This window comes from Odontesthes bonariensis, chromosome 7, assembly GCF_027942865.1.
Source record: "Odontesthes bonariensis isolate fOdoBon6 chromosome 7, fOdoBon6.hap1, whole genome shotgun sequence".
NCBI classification, from domain to species: domain Eukaryota; kingdom Metazoa; phylum Chordata; class Actinopteri; order Atheriniformes; family Atherinopsidae; genus Odontesthes; species Odontesthes bonariensis.
Window position 1 is genome coordinate 35,137,518 of NC_134512.1, and position 14,701 is coordinate 35,152,218.

The window sequence follows — 14,701 nt, forward strand, 5'->3', positions numbered from 1 at the left end:
CTCGGTGCCTTTTTTCTGCAGTTATTCACCTCTTTCCGCGATTCTGTTCACGCTCGGTGCTCACGTGCGTTTTTCTTGAATACCTTCAAGAAAAATAACAAATCTTTCCCTGTGTCCTTATGCCGAAATCTTGGCCCACCCAGCACACGTGGGAATTTAAGACCCTTCGCCCGCGGAGCTCTTCGCGCACGGTAACCTCTCAATTTAGAAGACAATTCCCCCCCATGGGATATTCATTTATAAGATGAATTTATTTAGTCTTTTATTTGTTCGAATTAAATTATCAGGACACTTATTTATTTTCCCTATGTGAGACTGTGTTTTATACCATTCAATGTAAATATCAGACACTACATTCACACTTGGATTTTTAATGATCAGAGGAAATCTTAAGTCAGACAACGTAAAGGTGATAGAGAATGGTTGAATGGGGCATTAATCCTTGTTCTGTGATGTGATATGTAGCCCAAAAAAAAATTGGTTGGGTCTGTAATGGCTCAGAACCTCCCTAAAAGGCTCTCTGAAACAGCTGTTACTATGCTGGGTTTAGAATGCGTCGTTTGCCCTTATTGGCGTCGTTTCAGAGCTTATCTGGCAACCTCATTATGAAATGCAGGTAGGTGTTGGCGCTATTCGGTTGCCGTTGCTTGATTGGCTGGTTAGCTCATTCCCTTTAGATGAACAAGCCAGAGCTAACGTGCAATTCTTACAACAGGAATATGGCACAACACACATTTAAAACCAAGGTTTGTGAAACTGTACTCCGTGAAATGCGCAGAGCAAAGGAAAAGTCGACGGTTGTATGTACTGGGGATGCTGTTAAAAATAAATAAAAGCCATTGTTCGCGAATATTGCTTTCCGGGGGAAGAATATGTAACGATCGTAGTAGTACTTGAAACAGGTTCTGACACTTGCTGGCACTTTGTGTGTCCTCCCCACAGCGGGGAGACTCAGAACTAACACCAAAAATGTGAAAAAGATGATTTTTATTCTCTGTCCCCTTTAATTTAGCTTGACCAATGTGCAGAAATTTCACATGTATTCATATAAGAGGTTTTCCGCTCACCTTATGTTCGGGCGCTTCGAATTGTCTGAAAAAAGGCTCCCCCCTCGATCCCCTCCAGCTGTCCTCCCTCGGACCGTCCTCAGAATCATCAATCCGGGTCACGGCACCAAATTGTTAGATCGATTCTTTCATTGGAAGCTCAAGAACAAGCCGGAGGAATCTCAAGTTAAATGAAGTCTTTATTTGTGGTGACAAATGGAGTATATCAGCGCTGGACCCAGTATGACAGACCTCTCGCAGGAAATCCGTCAGACAGAGCCTCGATTTCCAGTAACATTTTGTATTTATATGCCTCATTGTTTCACATAGGTTGGACTCCTTGTCGACCAAATATGATTGGACATCAGTAGGTTCAACATGCTTCGTCATATTTTCTGAATAAGCCAAATAATGTGTGTGTGAACCTTGCACCTGGTTTCCCAGGCTAATTGTTTTGTCTTCCCATTCCTGGATCAGTTAAGGTCATGTCTCGTGTCCATCGTGGAAAAGTACAGCATTTAAAAGCCAATTTTAACAACATCGCAGGCGGAGAGGTGGTCTGGGACACATTCGTCCGTATTTGTGTAGAAATTTGAGAGGAATGTTGTCCCCAGGACGGCCCCCAGATGCATTCTGGGACCACCCAGAATGACATAAACAGAAGCGCTCGCTGTTGATGCTCCTGCCAGCTAAAGCTGTGAGTAAACTGATAAATAACGGCAGGAGGTTTAGCTGCTGGTTGGACCCGTTCATTTGGCTCAGAGCTGCTGAACTAACAACACAGGTGAGCCTGAGGCTTCTTTATTATGGTCTGCATTACATAACTAGGGCTGAGGAACGATTACAATTTTTAATCTAATTAATCACATGATTTCCCTGATTAATCACGATTAATCGCATTTGTACGCAAAATCCAAAATGTCTGAAAGACTAAACTGAAGACACAATCTCTGTTAATTGCTCTTTGGTGTCATCTTCAACAGGCACATACTTACCAGCCTCAAGACTCTCAACAACAAAAAATCAGAGGAATAGTTTGACATTTTTCAGAAGTAAACCTGACAATAGTTTTTGATTTTAAGACATGAGCGGTTTGTTTATGACTGTTACATATGTGTGCCGCCCAGTCTCACCAGAAAACGTGTAAAAGGTATGATTGCAAACCTCCCCAATGTGCGGTTTAAATAGTAAAATGTGTAAGCACTAACCATCACTCGTTTGTAACATCTAATCCTAACTGTGCAGGTTCATTCTTACTCTGAGCACTTTTAACTCCTTAACCAAGCCTTTTGTGGGTGGAAAAGCACATGACAGTCCACAGATCAGTGCCTTTCACCATCTTTTCCTTTCTCATTATGAGAGTTTTGAGTCAAAAGAGTGGCTGTAGAAGGATGTATAGAAACGTAGAATGTGGAACGGGGTTGTCAACACTTGTTTTGTTTAAAAAACTAGGGCTGGGCAACGATTAAAATGTTTAATCTAATTAATCACATGATTTCCCTGATTAATCACGATTAATCGCATTTGTACGCAGAATCCAAAAATGAATCCAAAAGTAGCGTATAGCTTTTAGCATTTAGTTTTATTTTAAATGTGCTGCCATATGAATGAAAGTGCCATAACATTTGTTGTGCAAACACACTTTTAACATCAGCATCTTTCTGTAGTTTTTATGTAGAAGCCTCGCTCCACTGTCTGTTTCCTTGAATGACTTGCTGCTATCAGTTGTGTGTTTTGCCTTTAAGTGATATTTTAGACTGGAACTACTACGCTGAGAAGACAATTCAACTTTGCTGTAAATGCAGGAGTTTTTAAAAAAAATTATTTTGAAATACGTGCTTTTATGTTGAAACAAGTAAAACAGGAAGTAGCGCCGGTTACCTGCGGTGATGTTACCTGCTAGTTTATTTTTATTTTATTACTCCATGCTTCGTGGTGTTTGCTGTATCTGTGTGATGTGATGCATTCAGCAGACTTTTACAATAATAAAAACCTGCGTTAATGCGCAATATTTATCAGCGTTAAATATTCTACAAGTTAACGCGATAATAAGGAGTTAACTCGCCCAGCCCTACTTTTAAAGGGACACATTGGAGTTCAAACTGTTTTATAACAGGAATGTCAAACTCCGGTCCTTATCGATGTTTCAACAAACCCAATTCAGATGAAAAGACTGTTAAATTCTGCACAATCCAGCTAATGAGGATGGATCTGAATCAGGTGTGTTGGAGCAGAGAAACTTCTGGAACCTGCAGCGAGGACCGGAGTCTGACATCCCTGATTTATAAGGTAAACAAGTTATTTAAAGGAAACACCACAGAACATGAGGCAGGGCGAGTGGAACAGGCTGTGTTCGGTCAAACGGCGCCACTTAGAGGTTAAAGTCTGTATTACACCACCTTAAAGAAGCCTCGAAACGTGTGAAGTTGTTTGTGAATCTGAACAGAGATGTCCCAGTTTTCTTTCAAATTAAAATGCTTTTAGCATTCAAAAAGAGTCTTTTACAGCTGATGAGTATAAAAAGATAAAAATGAAGAGCAAGTCATTTAAAACTGCAACTGCATTTGTTCTGGAGATGCTGCAAGATTAGATTTAAAGGTGTTGGATAATATTTTTTTCACATTTAACAAACCCTTTAAGAACTTAAATCCTCTTTAAAATGTTTCAGTATTAGCTTAGGGGAAAAAATTTTTTTCCTGCAGTCTTCAAGGTGTGTGTGATGTCATCAGGGTGAAGAAGTGGTTGTAATAAAGCAAACAGGAAGTAACAATCTGAGCCCACGCTGTGGTGCACGTCAGCCCAGTGACTCGGATAAAGGTAGTTTTTCCTCTATGACCACCATTAGATACATGAATACTGTTGACTTGTGTTGATAAGGGAGGGTGAGGTTTAATGTAGTTGCACATGTTTTATGTTTTGTACCTGATTTCTTCATGTGAAACGGGCCTAAAGAGTCTGACTCATTTTATTCTAGAACTATCTGACAGTAAAGTAATCTAAGGACATGACAGAGCATCCCCACAGCGTCCTTTGTACAGAGACAGTGTGATCTTTGCTAATAAAATGGCTTTAAACTCCAATTTTAAAGTTGGACTTTATAGAAATGAATTATATGAATAAGAAGGTAAACACCGAGGGTAAGATAGATAAGAAAATATCAAACTTACGTGGACATGCGAGTTCAGAGTCCCCCACAGCTCAGCTGACTGTGGGCTGCCTCCACCTCCCTCCACCCTGAAGAACCTGTTGAAATTCAGGAGCACCTGCCTGGAAAATACGTGTCACTACCGCCCCCCAGTGGCCGCATGTCATATTACAGCCATCATCTGTCCATATGTGAACTAACCCGTCACATTTCTGCCTCCGTCCTCACGCAGAGGACACGATCATTCACAGCTGGAGTTTTATTCCACAGTTTTACTGCAATTAAGTTTATTTCAGAACAAGAGCTTTACGTAAAATCTGTATTTTCTCCTCCGTGCGCTCGGCTCTGACAGCATGCGACATTTTCAGCTCGGATCCATTAATCGTCTCACTTCACACAGATGTCTCAGATAGCCTCAGGAAAACAACCTGCAGCTGTAGCACAGAGTTTAAAACCTTTTCATGCGTTTCAGCAACACACATACACAAATACATTTATCCCATTTATCACAGTCACCCACTGATTCGCTGCATCCCAAGGAATAAAAAGCACGATTTGCCAGACTTTAAGCACTTTTAATTAAAAGATTTTCAAAAGTTTATATGCAACGGGACACGTGCACCCAGGTGTAGTAAGAAATGATTGCTGGATTACTGTTGGATGTTAGCAGGCGTCACAAGAAGATAAATGTAAGTAACACTGCGATTCATTCTTTTTCTTTTCAATCTCCTCCCACTCCTGAACAAAGGCCTGAGATCCCAGATTACCTTGTTTTGATTTCCCTTCAACGGCTGCAAATGTGAATCAAATGAGAGGTGAGACAACAAACCAACAAGTTGTGCTATCAAACGAGTTCCAGAATCTGTCGACATCCTTCGATAAGATGAATTAAGGGCGACAGCAGCCATCTCAGCCGTGCTGAGAGCTGCTCGTACAACCAGCTGAAGCCTCCTCTGAATCTTCACATCTTTTCAGTTCAGGGTGTTTTAATAATCAGGCATCAATAGTGTCATGAAATCACAACATGAATGAATGCAGTTCAATTTTTGTGGAAATCAATCCAACAAACCAACGTGTATCAGAATATATTTTTAATCCTCGCCTACTGACAGCCTTATTTTCAATGTGAAAGCAGTGAAATGTTGAGTTAAAGGGATAGTTCGCCTCTTTTGACATGAAGCTGTGTAACATCCCATATCAGCAACATCATTTATGAACATCTTCTTACCCCCTGCTGCTTCCTGTGAGCAGAGTTCCAGCCTCGTTTTGGCGTTGATGAAGGTAGTCCGGCTAGTTGGCTGGGGTTTAAAAAATAAAGCGTTTTGCTTCTCAAAACAATATGCGTTCAACAGAGTAATACATTTGCATCACAAAATCGTTCTCCAGAAAAAAGACAGGCCTCACAATCGCTTGGCTCTATTTTCTCTCCCTTCTTATCACTGCCTGCTGCCGCCTGCCGACAGCCGCGCCTGTTACGGTGTTTGCTGCTCGGTCTGCACTTCACACAGCGGGCAGTGATACGAAGGGAGAGAAAATAGGGCCAAGCGATTGTGAGGTCTGACTTTTTCCTGGAGAAAGATTTTGTGATGCAAATGTATTACTCTGTTGAACGCTTTTGAGAAGCAAAACGCTTTATTTTTTAAACCCCAGCCAACTAGCCGGACTACCTTCATCAGCACCAAAACGAGGCTGGAACTCTGCTCACAGGACGCAGCAGGGGGTAAGAAGATGTTCATAAATGATGTTGCTGATATGGGATGTCATACAGCTTCATGTCAAAAGAGGCGAACTATCCCTTTAAAGCTCAACAACCCGACTGCTGCTGCTCAAACTAAAGGATGACAGATGCTCTGCGTTGTTACGTCTACTCGGGGACTCCATCTGAACTCGTGCGCTACAGTTTGCTGGCGAGCTGTGGGCGTGCGGCGCCCGTCCCCGGGAACCCTCCTTCGAAGGAGGCGTTCAGCACCTCGTCCAGGTTTCCGGCGGCGACGAAGTCGAGGTCGGCTCGGATGTTGGCCGGCAGCTCCTCCAGGTCCTTCTCGTTGCGTTTCGGGATGATGACGCGCTTCACTCCCGCCCTGTGGGCCGCCAGCACCTTGTCTTTGATCCCGCCCACCTGTGAGGGACAAACGGCGGGTTAAATACGCCGACGCGGGGCTTTACGTCTCACCTGAGGTGAAAGTGAAAACTCACCGGCAGCACCAGCCCCCTCAGCGTGATCTCTCCTGTCATGGCGACGTCTGATCGGACCAACTGCCCGCTGAACAGGGAGGCCAGGCAGGTTACTATGGTAACGCCAGCAGAGGGGCCGTCCTTGGTGACGGCTCCGGCGGGGAAGTGGAGGTGGATGTCCGTCCCCTCTAAAGGATCCGGGCTCCCCACCACTGTGCAAACACACAGCCAATGAGCCCCTTTCTCAGCGTTTTCATCTCAGAGTGTCCGTGTGTGAACTCACTGCTGGTCAGCTGGTAGGTTTTGGCGTTGGTTCGGAGCCAGCTGATGGCCAGATGGGCGGATTCTTTCATGACGTCTCCCAGCTGACCCGTCAGAGTCAGCTGGCCTTCTCCCTCCATCCGACTGGCCTCCACGAACATGATCTCCCCGCCGAGCGGCGTCCAGGCCAGACCCAACGCTACGCCTGGCAGGGTGAGCCGCTCGGAGACCTTCCAGCACAGACACACAAAAACATCTGTAAACCTCTGTCCGAGTTACCTCAGACGGTCTCCGGAGAGGATTTTGTAGAACGGACCCGAACGAATTGGTCTTCACAGCTCAGAGTTTCAAACGCTAACTTTATAACGGCAGCTGTGAGACGTCTCACACGCCGCCTTCGCATTCACGCTGTGATAGAGACGCATCAGCGCCCTCTGAGGTCCACTAAACTACATCATAAAGGTCGAAAATGGAGTTCAATCCTCTATGTTTCTGACTGATTTGGGACACGGTGAATTGCGTCACGCAGTTTATGAGCACTGCAGATACTCGGAAGATGCTGCATCCAACTCATCCTCACGGTGTGACGTCCTGCTTACCTCCATTTCAAACAGGGGAGGTCCCAGGATGTCTTTCAGGGCGATGTGATCGATGACGATGGGCAACTCTGGGGGCGCTGCCTTGTCTGAGAACACACAGAATCACACATGTTCCAACGATTAAAACCCCGAAAACTCACTTCTGTGACTTCAAACTTCTTAAAGGGATAGTTCGCCTCTTTTGACATGAAGCTGTATGACATCCCATATTAGCAATATCATTTATGAACATCTTCTTACCCCCTGCTGCGTCCTGTGAGCAGAGTTCCAGCCTCGTTTTGGTGCTGATGAAGGTAGTCCGGCTAGTTGGCTGGGGTTTAAAAAATAAAGTGTTTTGCTTCTCAAAACAATATGCGTTCAACAGAGTTATACAATTGCATCACAAAATGGTTCTCCAGGAAAAAGTCAGACCTCACAATCGCTTGGCCCTATTTTCTCTCCCCTCGTATCACTAGCCCCTTTCACACTGAGGAAGAACCCGCGTTTAATTCGCGAATTTAGCGTATCTGCTGTTCCTTTCACACTGACGATCCGGGCTGGGGTGACAACTCGATTCGCCATTCGACCCGTGTCGGACCCTAGTGTTTTTGCCGAGCCGAATTTGATGTGAAAGCAATTGAAGCGGGATGGACGTGGGCGTGGCGTGAGCAGTTTAAAAGACAGAATGGACAGGTAGCTGCTGGAAGGGCTGGCGAGAAAGATGACAGAGCGCGGTTTCCCACGCAGCAAGGGCGCAGGTGACCAACAAACTGAAAGCCATGAGAAAGAAGTTCCATGCGGTTAATGACCACAACGGCTCGAGTGGCAGAGGGCGATTGGACTGGCCATATTTCGACATGTGCCACGCCAACTGCATATACACTTGCGTGACCGAACAAACAGCCAGCAACAAAAACAAGTCCTCAAGGTGTCCCGCCATCGTTGGTTTGAAAAATTTGATGCAGACAGGTCTACCTCCGACGCATGGCTTGTGCCTACGTCATTGTACACGCCGCATATTATGTGCCAAGAGATTGTGAGGTCTGACTTTTTCCTGGAGAACGATTTTGTGATGCAAATGTATTACTCTTTTGAACGCATATTGTTTTGAGAAGCAAAACGCTTTATTTTTGTGGCCCCAGCCAACTAGCCGGACTACCTTCATCAACACCAAAACGAGGCTGGAACTCTGCTCACAGGACGCAGCAGGGGGTAAGAAGATGTTCAGAAATGCTAATATGGGATGTCATACAGCTTCATGTCAAAAGAGGTGAACTGTCCCTTTAAAACCTCAGAAAAACTGCAGTTTTCCCATCTTTTTCAGCCTCTCTGGTGTGCTAGCACAACATTCCTCGACCAAAGGTCCAGCAGCTGGTCTCCTCAGTTCCAGATTTTAACAGAAGAGGGCCTGCTGAGAGGCAAACGTGGACCTGACCCAACTTTTTTGAGCCGATATTTTTCATGCAATAATAAAACTGTCATGTTCTCCGTGTTCCATTGTGAATAAAATGTTTTTTGTCAGATTTACAAAGCTCTGCGGCCTGTTTTTGTTCACACGTTACACAGCGTTCCAACGCAGATTTACTCAGAACCCATCCGGCTGTACAGTCGGTCTCTTTCACACAGCCATCGTACTTCTGTGTCCATCTGGTAAATGTGCTCAGATTTTTTTTTTTAAGCTTACAAATCTAAGAGCTCTCACCCTCAGAGCAGACGGGGGGTCGCGGACACCTGTGATCTCTGGCGAGTGTCTTCAAAAACACCCGTTAAATTGGTTAAAATCCTGATTTTTATTTATTTATTTATTTTTATTTCCCCGAGGTGAGGTTTAAAAGCACATGGGCCACACTGCAGGAGTTGGAGGAGCAAGACGGCAGATGAAAGAAGGAATATGTTTTACTGCTGCTGCTGGAGTTTTAACCCGGACTAAGAGATCTGAACACATCACAGCAGCTTTAAAGTCTTTACTCTGGCTTCCAGTCAGTCACAGAATAGATTTTAAAAGCCTGCTGATGGTTTACAATCTGTGATCTGTTCAGAGAATATAAAGCCAGCAGAGCTCTTAGATCCAAGGACTCAGGTCAGCTGGTCCAGTCCAGAGTCCAGACTAAACATGGAGAAGCAGCATTTAGCTGTTAAGGCTGAGTTATACTTCTTTTAACTGCCCTTGCGCTTGTGTTAATGGCTCCAGACGTTTATGCTTAATTTTGCTTTGTCGGCGGTTGCGTGTGCTGCGTGGCGATTCACCGCCAGGACAGTAGGTGGAGTAGCGGGTTTTTTCAATGACAAGCCTACTACGATGAAACGAAATTCACCGCCAGGAGCTCTTTGGCAAGTCTCTCTTCCATAGATTCATGCTTCTTCTTCTTCTTGTAAATAGCCGGTATTTTGTCAGATTTTCAACACCTTGGGGGTCTAAACGACTACTTTCTCGCCTGAAAATGTTTCAAATGTTGCTAAAGTTATATATTTACAGAGTTTATAGCTTAAGGGAAATCAGCTTTTCAGGCCGGCTGATTTCGGCAGGGGGCAGGAGTGAAGTGCACTGTGTGTAAACGCTCTGCATACTGTCTGATCGATCAAGTAGTAGGCGGTTTCGAACACAGCCAGTGGCTTGCGCTTGCGTCTTGCGTCTTGCGTGAAGTTTAGAAAATTGAGGTGACACACGTAAGCACGCAAGGGGGGGCTTGCAACCGCGCAAGGGCTTGCGTTGCGTCTTGCGTTACCGACTATAAACCAGGCTTTATGCTGCAAACAAGTGGAACAAACTGCCAGTGGAGATTAAACTTTCACCAAATGGAGACATTTTTAAATCCAGGTTAAAGACATTTCTGTTCTCATGTGTCTATGCATGAAATCTGCACGATATCTTTGAACTTATCCGGACTGTTGCTTGTTTTTAAATTAATTTAAATTATTTTATTTGTTTCTCTTTATATTCTTTTATGTATTTTTAATGCTTCTTCCACTCCCTGCTGCAATGCTTTTATTTTATGTGAAGCACTTTGAATTGTTTTGTACATGAAATGTGCTACAAATAAATTTGATTTGATTTAATTTACTTAAATTCATGTGTGTGGACATGTGTGGGTGACTGCAGATCTCACGAAGAGAAGTGAATTTAACCACGCTGCGCGCAACCAAAAGACATTCAGACTGAGCAGAGGAAAAGCTGTGGAAGTGACGAGGACATCAAGCATGGATCGTCCTTCAGGAAACTGCAGTACACATGCCGTTTGCATCTGTTACCCAGCAACACAGCTGCCTCTCTGCAGAGAAGCACAGCACAGCTGGCTCATCTATCCAGTTTCTCACCTGGAGACGCGTTTCAATCTGCTGGTGACCTCAAAGAAAAGAGCTTAAAAAAACCCTAAAAAAAACAGAGTTTGGCTTTCTGATAAATACGATGGGTAAATAAGAGGGGTTTTTTAAAAAAAAAAAAAAAAAGACCAACTGGCTGCACTTTATCCAGTTTATCCTGTAGCCTCTTAAAAAAAAAAAAAAAAAGCAGCTGCTCAGAACAAATGAGATTAAATACTGTTTTCAAACAGTATCTACTGACTTCCTTATTAGACAAAAAGGAAGCAGCTAAATGTTGGACAGCAGAGTATTTTAAACCAACAGTCACTAAAGTTCTTTGTTGAATATTTACTCTGAGCTGATTAATACAAGCTTAAGCCTAATTATTGGATTCATCACAGTCGCTCTGCCAGCAGGTTGTCGACACGGCTGCAGCTCCCAAACCGGAGATTCAGGATCACTGGTGTCAAAAGCTCCAGAGACGTCCGAGTCAGAATCACGTCATAAGCTGCTGTAACGTCAATAAGCTGTTTGCAACTTCTGACTTCATCTGAGTGCAGCATCCAGGTGTGTGTTAACACGATGCCAAGGAGGAAAGACATCAGCAATGATCTCAGAGAAGCAGCTGCTGCTGCCCATCAACCTGGGAAGGGTTATAAGGCCGTTTCCAAACTATCTGGAGTCCATCGTTCTACAGAGAGAAAGATTATTCACAAGTGGAAAACATTCAGGACAGCTGTCAATCTTCCCAGGAGTGGACGTCCCAGCAAGGTCACCCCAAGGTCAGAAACCCAAGAGCTACATCTCAGACTCTGCAGGCCTCAGTTAGCATGTTAAAGGTTAAAGGTCATGACAGCACAGTTAGAAACAGACTGAACAGGTGTGGCTTGTGTGGAAGGGCTGCAGGAGAAAGCCTCTTCTCTCTAAAAAGAACATGGCAGCACAGCTTAGGTTTGCAAAGCTGCATCTGAACAAACCACAAGACTTCTGGAACAATGTCCTTTGGACAGACCAGACCAAAGTGGAGATGTTTGCTCATAATGCACAGCAGCACGTTTGGAGGAAACCAAACACAGCATATCAGCACAAACACCTCACACCAGCTGTCAAGCACGGTGGTGGAGGGCTGATGATCTGGGCTGGTTCTGCAGCCACAGGACCTGGGCACCTCGCAGTCACTGAGCCCACCATGAACTCCTCTGGATACCAAAGTGTTCTAGAGTCAGATGTGAGGCCGTCTGTCCGACAGCTGAAGCTGGGCTGAAACTGGCTCATCAACAGGACAAAGATCCCAAACACAGCAGCAGATCTACAGCAGAATGTGTGAAGAAGAGAAGAATCAAGGTGTTGCAACGGTCCAGTCAGAGTCCAGACCTCAGCCTGACTGAGATGCTGTGGTGGGACCTTCAGAGAGCTGTGCAGAAACCAGAGCTGCAAACCTCAATGAGCTGAAGCAGCGCTGCAGAGAAGAGTGGGCCGAGATTCCTCCTGAACCAGAGAGAGACTGAGAACGTCCCACAGGAAACCATTAATGACACGGGTAATATCTAATGTGTTGTTCATCTGATGATGGCTCCAGAACTGAAGACTGACGGGTGTACGTGTTGTTCTTACGACACAACATGTGATCTATCTGATAAACAGACAGTAAACGTAACTCTGTTCCTGCCGTGAGAAAAAACAAAAGTTTGTTCATGACCAGGACTTCTTCTTCTCTGTCCTCTGTTCATGAGTTTTAAAATGATTAACTTTCTAAATGAGAAAGTGATGCAGAAAAACAAGTTTGGACTACTGTAATTTATCATCATCATCATCAGGATGTCCCAGAAACTCTCTGAAAAGCCTCTTTTTGATCCAGAATGATCCATTTCTTCTATTTTAGCCTCTCTTTCTTGGCTCCCTGTGAAATCCAAAATGGAATTAGGAATTCCTTCCCCTCACATAAAAAGCTCTCAGTGAACAACCTCCACTGTATCAGAAAGACCTGCCAGCACTAAATGATCCCAACAGAAATCTATTTTCTTCATCATTTCCACCGTAGGATGTTTTCATCATCTCGTGACCTCTCCTTCTGCTACAGAAGGCAGAGAGGAACCATCCAACATGTAAAAAAATCTGTGGATGTTTCTAACATCTGCCTGGTGTAACTCTATTCCTCAAAATTCTAAAAGAAAACCATGTATTTCTTATTTCTAATGTTTAACGGAGCCACATGAGTTCCAGCAGCATAATTTCACTCTTATTAAGCTTATAAAGCAATAGAAACATAAAATGTTTAAGCCATTTACAGTTATTTGCATGACAATCAATCCTCATGACAGTGACAGCCATGAACATGGCTAAACTGAACAGTAAAATCACATTACGGGGCCACTCTCTGCCACTCCAACAGTGGATGGCTTTGAATTGCATTTAGCAGGTCACATGTCTGTTTTAGACACTAATTGATTGTTATTAATCGCAGTTTAATGATCGAAAGCATATTTTCTACCCTTTAACCTGATTGTTTTTTGCTCTTCTAAGTGAAGCACATGTTGGGAATGCAATCCGCCCTCTGAGGACGCTCATGATCTGGATGCAGATTTCTGAAAGGTCACATATCCTCGCCGTCTACGCCAATTTCCCATTTGACTAATGCGTCGTCTGCTGGGGTTATTGTCTCATTACTGAAAATCTCTGAAAGTGGCTCCAACATTAAAATCAAGTGACCCAAATTACGAGCCCATAAGCATCCGTCCTGTCATTTCTGAGGGATGGGCAGCTGATCAACAAATCAGATTAACCCCTTCCACTTGTTGGGTTTGAGTTCAGCAGGAATGGTTTTGTGGAATGTGTGTGTAGCATATCCTTGACATTTTCTTTACTTAGCCCTCATATCATCACAACTTCTTTAACAGAAATGGACTCGAGCAACCAAAGCTGAGGTCTGAGGTCCGTCTGACAGCACGGATCCATCCATATTAGGCACTTTATGGGTTATTAGGTCCATATTAGGCACTTTATGGGTTATTAGGTCCATATTAGGCACTTTATGGTATATTAGGTCCATATTAGGTAAGATCTTCACCTTTCATGTGGATGACCTGGGTTCAAATCCCCTCCATAAGGAATGGTACCTCCAGTAAGGGTCCTTAGGTAAGACCCCCTCACCCTACCAGTGTAAGTGGCTGTTGATAAAAGCTTCTACCAAATGCATAAACATGAATAAAGTATTTTTCTATTCCACACACACACACATACATCCACACATGAATACATCCATACATAGGGAATCGAAAACCGGTTCTTGTTGAGAACCGGTTCCCAGTGTTTCAATTCCTTGGAATCGTTTGGCGATTTTGCAAACGATTCCCTTATCGATTCCAGTGGGCGCGAATGACGTCACCACGCAACGTTGCATGGCGAGTCCAGCGCATCCAGCAGTCAACAGTAAACATGGCGCCCAAGCGGTACAAACGTTTGAAAGTTTGGTTACACATCCCTAAAAAAGACGACAACAGGGGAACTTGCAAAGTGAATATTTCACCAAAGGAAGGAAATACTACCAACATGCAATAACTATGAATGAATGTCGCGTTTTCGATCTGCTCCGGACTAACGTTGGTGAATCTGAACCCAGCAACGTTAGCAACGTTAGCATGTCCTCGGCTAACACTGCAGGTCACTATCTAACTAACAAACACTGCCTATCATGTTAGCGCCATTTGGTTCATTGTAAAACCTGCTGTTAGTAACGGTTAAGGTTAAATGAATGCCTTCTCAGGCATTACATTTAGATGAAATCATGAGACAGAGCCTGACTGGCTCAGAGCCAGAGGCTGGTGGTACTACCCCCAGTTCACCTCTACCTCCAGCTTCTCCTTTCACCAGAGGAGGGAAGAGTTAAATTACCCAGGCCATGATAGACCAATGTGGACCTCACCGTTGTTGGGTTTGTAAGGTCATGACTCCTGTTACTTCTAAACTAAACAAAGTTAATGCTAATCGACCGGTTTGTTGTCCTTTTTCTCCAAATGAGAACCGATAAAGAACCAAATCGTTAAGCAGAATCGAAAATGGAATTGGAATCGTAAAAATCTTATCAATTCTCATCCCTATCCACACATACATCCACACACACACACATACATACATACACACATAAATACATACATCCATACATCCACACACACACACACACACACACACACACATAC

The 14,701-nt window shown here is 44.0% G+C and overlaps 1 protein-coding gene across 1 annotated transcript in view; it reads right to left on the reverse strand.

The window, feature by feature from the left end:
* Nucleotides 1-5,938: 5,938 nt before the first annotated feature.
* The window catches only part of lonp2 (lon peptidase 2, peroxisomal), a 46,947-nt gene continuing 38,184 nt past the window's right edge, over nucleotides 5,939-14,701 (reverse strand). Inside the window, exons 14-17 of the mRNA XM_075470679.1 lie at nucleotides 7,227-7,312; nucleotides 6,650-6,857; nucleotides 6,388-6,578; nucleotides 5,939-6,310 (exon numbers count right to left, since the gene is read on the reverse strand). Of these exons, the coding sequence (XP_075326794.1) occupies nucleotides 6,086-6,310; nucleotides 6,388-6,578; nucleotides 6,650-6,857; nucleotides 7,227-7,312 (710 nt within the window). The 3' untranslated portion in view covers nucleotides 5,939-6,085. The remainder of the gene's footprint in view (nucleotides 6,311-6,387; nucleotides 6,579-6,649; nucleotides 6,858-7,226; nucleotides 7,313-14,701) is intronic.